This window comes from Oryx dammah, unplaced genomic scaffold, assembly GCF_014754425.2.
Source record: "Oryx dammah isolate SB20612 unplaced genomic scaffold, SCBI_Odam_1.1 HiC_scaffold_8, whole genome shotgun sequence".
Classification (NCBI taxonomy): Eukaryota; Metazoa; Chordata; class Mammalia; order Artiodactyla; family Bovidae; genus Oryx; species Oryx dammah.
The window spans coordinates 55,372,541-55,381,105 of NW_024070192.1; the positions used below are offsets into that span (position 1 = coordinate 55,372,541).

Consider the following 8,565-nt stretch of genomic DNA (forward strand, 5'->3'; position numbering starts at 1 on the left):
CTTTTCTTCATGTTTCCACATCCAATCAGCATATCAAATAGGGCTTAACCTTAGAATTATTTTTAAAATGTCCATTTTTCTTCATGTCATCATCTCAGGAAATATGTAATAGTCACCTCTTGATCTCCCTGTATCCCCTCTGGCCCTCACCCATGCCATTTACCCCAGGACAGTCAAAGGGACCTTCTAAAAGTGAAAATGAAAGCTTCTGGTCCAAGATAAAAGATTGAACATGTAAGTTTACCCCTTGACCTTTCTAAGGCCACTTTGCAATGGAAAAGCATAAAAATTCATTTGTCACCATAAAACAAAGAGAAAGGGGGTAAAGTCATCAGTAACAGAAGGTTTCAGCACATATCTGTAGACCTAAAGTAGATGGAAGAGTATTGGCTGTTGTAGGAAATGGGAAGAGAAAGCTGAGAATTGCAGAACCGCACACTGACTCCTGACTCAGAGATAGCTGGTGTAATGGGTTATTGGCATAAAGACTGTTATGAACATCTGAAACTATCAACGAAGCATGCAGATGAAATAAAAGCAAGGCTCAGAACATTACTGCCAATGTATCCACCACCCCCACCACCCCCACTTCTCCAGGAAGTTCCTTGAAGATTTAAATAAAGAGAGAGCGGGAAAAAATGAGAGCCATAGGATACTGAATCTGACCCAGCAGAGTAATGAAGGGAAGTTTCAAGATGACAGCTGCTCATCAAGCCTAGAGAACAATCATGTCAGTGTTCAGCAGGAGGAGCAGAGGCGGTGGAACTGGAATGAAGGGAGACTTGGAAGATTTGCTGGAATCCCTGAGGTAGAGGTTAAAGTATTTGTAGGACATGATAAAGGCCCACAGTACAAAGGAGGAAAATTGGAAACAAGGTGAAAAGTGAATGGTTATGAAAGGAAATGTTATGTTAGCATATTATTTGATTGTGCAATTAATGATATTATATGGTCACAGCAACGAGACATTTAAATTCTAAAATCTGCCTATAGACAAGGCATAGGAGGCTCATTACACTTGCAGATCAAAATGTAAATATGATCAATCTGACATTTTAAGTGTAAATTTGAAGGCAGAACCCAGGATGTGGAGGCAGGGTATAAGAGAATATAGAGGAGAGTAGAAGGAAAAGGGTATAATAGCCTCATCTTATAAAGTGAGGGATCTAGAAAAGATAGCTACATGTGATAGAATAAAAAGGAAATATAATATTGAAGCTTAAAAGCTAACTATTAGGAGGATTTAAAAGAATGGTTAACTATTTATTTTTGGGATTGGGATGGCATTGGCCATAGTATAAGCTGAGTCCTAGTTTATCATGTGTAGCTGTGTGCTCAATTATGTCTGACTCTTTGTGGTCCCATGGACTGTACTCGGCCAGGCTCCTCTGTTCACGGAAGTTTCCAGGCAAGTGTACTGGAGTGGACTGCCATTTGCTACTCCAGGGAATCTTCCAGACTCATGGAGTGAATCTGGGTCTCTTGCATCTCCTGCTTTGGTGGGTAGATTCTCTACCACTAGCACCAACCTGGGAAGCCCTAAATGATTGTCAGATTATTGTTAAATAATAAACTGGTGAAAATGTGTCCTGCAAGCCAAATAGACCTACAGTATAAATCAAGATGCATACAAAAGATCTGTGCCTAGCTGCTGCCAAGCAAATTAGAAAAAAAGAGGATTATAAATCAGTTCAAGATGACCTGAAATAGAGGAGGGAAATTAAAATTAGATAGAGATCATAGACCAGGGCCTACAGGCATAAGACAACTGCTGAGTGGAAGGTAAATACGTCCTGAGGCCCCACACCTGGGACTAATATCAGGAACACTGGGTTTTAGGAGGAAACTGGCAGTGTTTCCAAACCACACAGCAAAATTAAACCAAACCGACCTTAGACAGGTGGTACCCAACATGGAAATGATTGAGATGAGAAAGAGGGAGAGATGAGGTCCACAGGATCCTAAAAATGCAAGGGCTTCACACCGATAGGCATCTGGATGAAGGATTTTTACAAGAGAATCAGAGGTATCTCCAAAGACCACAGGAACCCAGGGGAGGCTGAGTCAACAGGGCTGTGCCATTGGCCAGTAATGAATGGATCATAGGATCATCAGCAGAAGATGCTCATAGAATGCACAATGATGGGGCTAGGCCACTGTACTCCAAAGGAGCAGCAGATGGGTGGGTATACTTATAAAAATGTGCAGGTGAGTTATAAGGGGAAAAAAAGTATAGACGTATTATATTCCCATCCAACTGCAATGTGAGATAATTTATCACTGTCCTCCGTTATGGATGGAGATTTGTAACATTGTACAGGAGGTGGTGACCAAAATCATTCCAAAGAAAAATAAATGCAAGAAGGCAAAATGGTTGTCTGAAGAGGCCTCACAAATAGTTGAGAACAGAAGAGATGCAAAAGGCAAAAGAGAAAGGAAAAGATATACCAATTGAATGTAGAGTTCCAAAGAATAGCAAGGAGAGGTAAGAATGTCTTCTTAAGTGAACAATGCAAAGAAATAGAGGAAAATAATAGAATGGGAAAGATTAGAAATCTCTTCAAGTCAGAAATACCAAAGGAACATTTCATGCAAAGATGGGTATAATAAAGGACAGAAATGGTATGGACCCAACAGAAGCAGAAGAGGTTAAGAAGAAGAAGTATACGTAAAAGGTCTTAATGACACAGATAACCACCTTGGTGGGATCACTCACCTAGAGCCAGACATCCTGGAATGTGAAGTCAAGTGGGCTTTAGGAAGCATTACTAGGCATAAAGCTAGTGGAGGTGATGGAATACCAGTTGAGTTATTTCAAATCCTAAAAGATGATGCTGTGAAAGTGCTGCACTCAATATGCTAACAAATTTGGAAAACTCAGCAGTGACCACAAGACTGGAAAAAATCAGCTTTTATTCCAATACCAAAGAAGGGCAATACCAAAGAATGTTCAAACTACCACACAATTGCACTCTATTCACATGCTAGCAAGGTAATGCTCAAAATTCTTCAAGCTAGGCTTCAACAATACATGAACTAAGAACTTCCAGATGTACAAGCTGGATTTAGAAAAAGTAGAGGAACCAAAGATCAAATTGCCAGCATCTGTTGGACATAGGAAAAACAAGTGAATTAAAAAAAAAATCTACTTCTGCTTCATTGACTACAGTAAACAGTAAAGATTTGACTGTATGGGTCACAACAAACTGTGGAAAATTCTTAAAGAGAATACCAGACCACCTTACCTGCCTCCTGAGAAACCTGTAGCAGGTCAAGAAGCAACAATTAGAACTGAACATGGAACAATGGATTGGTTTAAAATGGAGAAAGGAGTACATCAAGGCTGTACATTGCCACCCTGCTTATTTAACTTATAGGCAGAGTACATCATGCAAAATGCAAGGCTTGATAAATCACAAGCTGGAATCAAGATTGCTGGGAAAAATATCAATAACCTCAGATATGCAGATGACACCACTGTAATGGCAGAAAATGAAGAGGTAGTAAAGAGCCTCTTGATGCAGTTTAAAGAGGAGACTGAAAAGCTGGCTTAAAACTCAACATTTAAAAAATCAAGATCATGTCATCCAGTCCCATCACTTCATGGCAAATAGATGGGGAAATAGTGACAGACTTCAGTTTCTTGGGCTCCAAAATCACTGTGAACAGTGACTGCAGCCATGAAATTAAAGGATACTTGCTCCTTAGAAGAAATGCTATGACAGACCTAGGCAGTTTATTATAAAACAGAGACATTACTTTGCCAACAGAGGTCCATATAGTCAAAACTATGATTTTTCCAGTGGTCATGTATGGATGTGAGTAGGGCCATAAAGAAGGTTGAACACTGAAGAGTTGATGCTTTTGAACTGTTGTGTTGGAGAAGATTCTTGAGAATCCCTTGGAGAGCAAGGAGAGCAAACCAGTCAATACTAAATTAAGTAAATCCTGAATATTCTTTGGAACGACTGATGCTGAAGCTGAAGCTGTAATTTGGCCACCTGATGTAAAGAGCTGACTTATTGGAAAAGACCCTAAAGCTGGGAAAGACTGAAGGCAGGAGGAGGAGGGGATGACAGAGGATGAGATGGTTGAATGGCATCATCTATGCAATGGACGTGAGTTTGAGCAAGCTCTGGGAGATGGTGAAGGATGGGAAATCCTGGTGTGCTATACTCTATGGGTGGCAAATCATCAGACAAGTCTGAGAGGCTGAACAACACTACCATTGTCATTATTATCATTGCTACCCAGGATGAACTACAAAGGGACATCTTGTCCTTGAGAGAGAAGCCGACTTTTCTTATGGGCAACAACTTTCAGAGAGGCTGAGGATACAGGGTTAACTTTAGCTAAGGAACGGAGATTACAAAATGCACTGTGAGCAAGTTCAGCCTTATATCTCAATCAAACAATGGGGAAAATAGAAGTTTTGCTCAGTTTTCCAATGTCTCCTAGAAGATGGCAGAAGGAGGAAGGTGTTCAGGGGAGATGGAAAGAAGAGCTAGGCCGCATGGTTGTTTGCTGGCACACTGCTTGTTGCTGAGGGTAGGAGAGGAATTCTGACCTCACTGGAAAGAGTCAGGTGTAGTCTGGGTTATCTGAGATGATTAGTGGTGATATAGGTCCCAGCCAGCTTGTAATGGTATTTCTAAAATTTTGCTAGCTCATGCTTCACATTAAAACAACAACAACTATTCCTGATTTCACAATCTGGTTAAGTTTTTATCCCATGAGAGCATACTTAGCCTCAATGAAGATTTTGACCATGGAAGGCTGTAGACTCCCAATGTGAAAACAATCATCTCTGTAGACACAAAACTGTTCTTCTTTAATGAAAGAAAAGAAGATAGCCATGCAGATTTTCCACAAAAGATAGAAGAGACAGGAGACCTGTAATTACTCTTCCCTGAAGGTGGAATATTTTGATGGTTAAACTATGCTGTCTGGGATATTTTTAACTTTCTAAGTTAAAATACTTTCTTAGTTGACTCTGCCATTCTGGAAGGACATAGAGGTGAGGTCACAAATAAAAAAGACAGACAAGTCTTCTCTGGGATTCATCAGGCATCGTCAAGGAGTCAACTTGAGTGCTAGGCGAATATCCTGTTGCTAAGTAGGACTTGGCCCCTTCAGAATTAAGAAAGGGATATTATGCAGAGTTGATGATCCAGGAGTGTGGCTGGGGCTAGGGCCATATTTGTTCGTATGACTCAGTATACCAAACATGTCTTAGGTAGACCCATCCAAAAGAAGGGGAAAAAAATACACACATACATACACGCACCGCCCACCCCCCCACTGACAAACACACACCTCCACTACACACACACATATACTGCTCTCAAGAGGCCACCCACAGTCAGTGATGAATTTCCAGGACCCAAACTAACTACCTTGGAATTCAATTAAAATGATCTGTCTTGCTAAAATCTTGGTATGTGTAAATTGGGCGTCACTCTGCTTCCCGGAGTTGTTGAGAGATGAGGGTATCCCCATGGGCCAAGGATGCTCAGCTAAGTCTGAAAAGGTCCAGGCTGGACAGTGAAAGAAAAACTGTCTTATTTAACAGTGGTTGCCTCTTAATCAGACTGGGATGTTCCCTAGAACATTGGAAATATATTGGAAATATCCAAGATCTTTTGAGGTACTGGGGAATTGAAAAGTACAAAGACCATCAAAAAGATAGAAAAGAGACAGAAAAAAAAATGTCCTGAGATTATTCACAAAATAATATTAGACAAGAATTATGATTTCAAATATTTCAAAGGCTTATGATAGTGGGGTGCTGAATTATACAGCTGAGGTTCAAGTCATGGCAGAATGTCCTGGACCCAGAAGACTGAGATGAAGAGATATCTTTAGCACTGGGCAAAGGTCAGGAGTCAGAACATAGAAAAACAGCCAAGATTCTGTTACTTCGGGCTCATAGGAATGTAAAACCAAAAATGGAATCCAAATTATGAAGTCAGTACAAATTGCAAAGGATAGTCTAGGACAATCCCATTTTATACCTATAATTTCAGCTCAGTTTTGCATTTCCTTTGAAATTTTCATTTTCAAATGTTATTATTAATGTTCATATTAAAATAAGTTGGGATAGATTTCAAGAACTATGTTTTATACTTCTAGCTTCTGTTAGGTTCTCATTTATTTATTTATTTAAAATCAAATACATATTTAATTAAGAAGCTAATAGTGCAATACTACCCAAACAAAATGTAAGCACATGTTCAGTTATCATGTTCCATATTTCAGAGAAGAGCCATTAAGGGTTTATGCCATAAGTTTATTTACAAACATATCTAAGATGCTGAGTTCAAGGGACTGATCCTTTTAAGAGACTGCACCTCTTAATATGCTCCTCTTCCTATCTGTCTGATGGATTACTTTTTAAGCAGTTGGTGTCTTACTATAAAGAAAGGTGCAGCAAATACAGACCCAAAGAACAAAGTCATCATAGCTAGTAACCTCCACTTGTTTTCCACTGAAAATGGTATATTCTTCCCTGGACCCTCCTCACAGTGGCTCCGATGAACCACAGAGGTTGTGAACCTCTGGATACTCTGTCCCAACATAGAACTGTTGGATGCTCTACAAAATATCCAGAGACTGGAGGCGAAAGAAATGGCAGCTGCAAACCTACTGCTCTTTGCCTCACGACCTTGCTCCTCTCAGGTTCTCATTTATTAATGTATGAGATACATGGGCACCAAACATAGTTCTCAGTTTATGATTATGTTTGAAAAGAAACCAATAATAACCCATATTTCCTTTTCCAATTTATTTATGTTTCCCCAAAGAAGATCCTGAGAAAATGATTCATATGCAAGTTACTCCTTTGGAGGTGAAGAAAAATACAAACAGAGGAGAAGGGACATGAAACAAGAATGGGAAAGCAGCAAATAAAGGGGACAGAATCAACCCAGCTACTTCTGAAGGCAACTGAAGCTTGATTGAGCCAAAAAACTCTTGGAGCCCATGTAAAATAATTGTATAAAGTGACGTTCTGACTTACAGTTTGAGACAGTTGTGTTGTTTATACTCTGACTAGGATCAGTCATTGGTTGAGGACTTCTTCCAAAGGACAGTAATTCCCTAGCACTTATGAGTTACACTAGAGACAGCACACCAAGCTTTGGTAATTTAAATTAAAAAAAAAAAAAAAGAAATTTTAAGAAAAAGAATACAGGTAACTACTACCATACACCAAAGTGATAAAGGCAAAGAGTTATGGATTAGACACTGGCAGCATTTCCTGTAAACCTGCTTAATGATATTCATCATGTTTATCTAAATACTACCTGTTTTAGATTACTGCTATCCAGAACCAGAACTTCTTCTGGTTGTTTGATTGGTAGGATAACCAGATCTTCACCCTGAGATGACTAAACTCCTGGTTATACTTTTGTCAGACCAGGGCTGTTGCACTGTACAAAAAAGGTTCCCACTGGAGATAAAAGCACAAGTATATGTGCTAGCTTATGTCCCAATCACTAATGCTGAGGAAGCTGAAGTTGAATGGTTCTATGAAGACCTATAATACCTTCTAGAACTAATACCAAAAAAAAAAAAAGTCTTTTTCATCATAAGGGTCTGGAATGCAAAAGTAGGAAGTCAAGAGATATCTGGAGTAACAGGCAAGTTTGCCCTTGGAGTATAAAATGAAGCAGGAAAAAGGCTAACAGAGTTTTGCCAAGAGAATTCACTGCACCCTATAGCAAGCACCCTCTTCCAACAACACAAGAGAGGACTCTACACATGGACATCACCAGATGGTCAATACCAAAATCAGATTGATTATATTCTTTGTAGCCAAAGATGGAAAAGCTCTATAGAGTCAGCAAAAACAAGACTGAGAGCTAACTGTGGCTCATCATGAACTCCATGTTGCAAAATTCAGACTTAAGTTGGAGAAAGTAGGGGAAACCCTTTTGTACTGTTTGTGGGGGTTCTCAAGATTGCTGAAGTAGTTTGCCATTGCCTTCTTCAGTGGACCACGTTTTGTCAGAACTCTTCACCATGACCTGTCTGTCTTGGGTGGCCCCACATAGCATGGCTCATAGTTTCATTGAATTAGGCAAGGCTGTGGTCCATGTGATCAGTTTGGTTGAAATTGAAGTGAAAGTGAAAGTCGCCCAGTCATGTCTGACTCTACAACTCCACAGACTACAGTCTATGGAATTCTCTAGGCCAGAATACTGGAGTGGGTAGCTTTTCCCTTCTCCAGGGGATCTTCCCAAGCCAGGGATCGAACCCAGGTCTCTTGCATTGCAGGTGGATTCTTTACCAACAGAGCTGTCAGGGAAGACCTTCAGTTTGGTTAGTTTTCTGTGATTCTGGTTTTCATTCTGTCTGCCCTCTGATGGATGAAGATAAGAGGCTAGTGCAAGCATCCTGATGGGAGGCACTGGCTTGGAGGGAAACTGGGTCTTGCTCTGGTGGGTGCGGCCATACTTAGTAAATCTTTAATCCAAGTTTCTGCTGATGGTTGGGGCTGTATTCCCCTCCCTCCCTCCCTTTTGCCCTCAAGCCAAATTATGCTAGGGGAAATAGCAGTAATGG

The 8,565-nt window shown here is 40.2% G+C and overlaps 1 protein-coding gene across 1 annotated transcript; it reads right to left on the reverse strand.

Annotated features, from left to right (window-relative positions):
- Window positions 1–6,168: 6,168 nt before the first annotated feature.
- Window positions 6,169–6,615, reverse strand: LOC120866505 (cytochrome c oxidase subunit 7C, mitochondrial-like). The gene has a single exon (XM_040244288.1). It carries the CDS (start codon window positions 6,576–6,578, stop codon window positions 6,387–6,389), a length of 192 nt encoding a protein of 63 aa, XP_040100222.1. The 5' UTR covers window positions 6,579–6,615; the 3' UTR covers window positions 6,169–6,386.
- Between the last annotated feature and the right edge of the window lie 1,950 nt (window positions 6,616–8,565).

Bases quoted from the DNA above. Each gene is read 5' to 3' on its own strand.
- LOC120866505 (XM_040244288.1), bottom strand. From the start codon at position 6,578: ATGTTGGGACAGAGTATCCAGAGGTTCACAACCTCTGTGGTTCATCGG.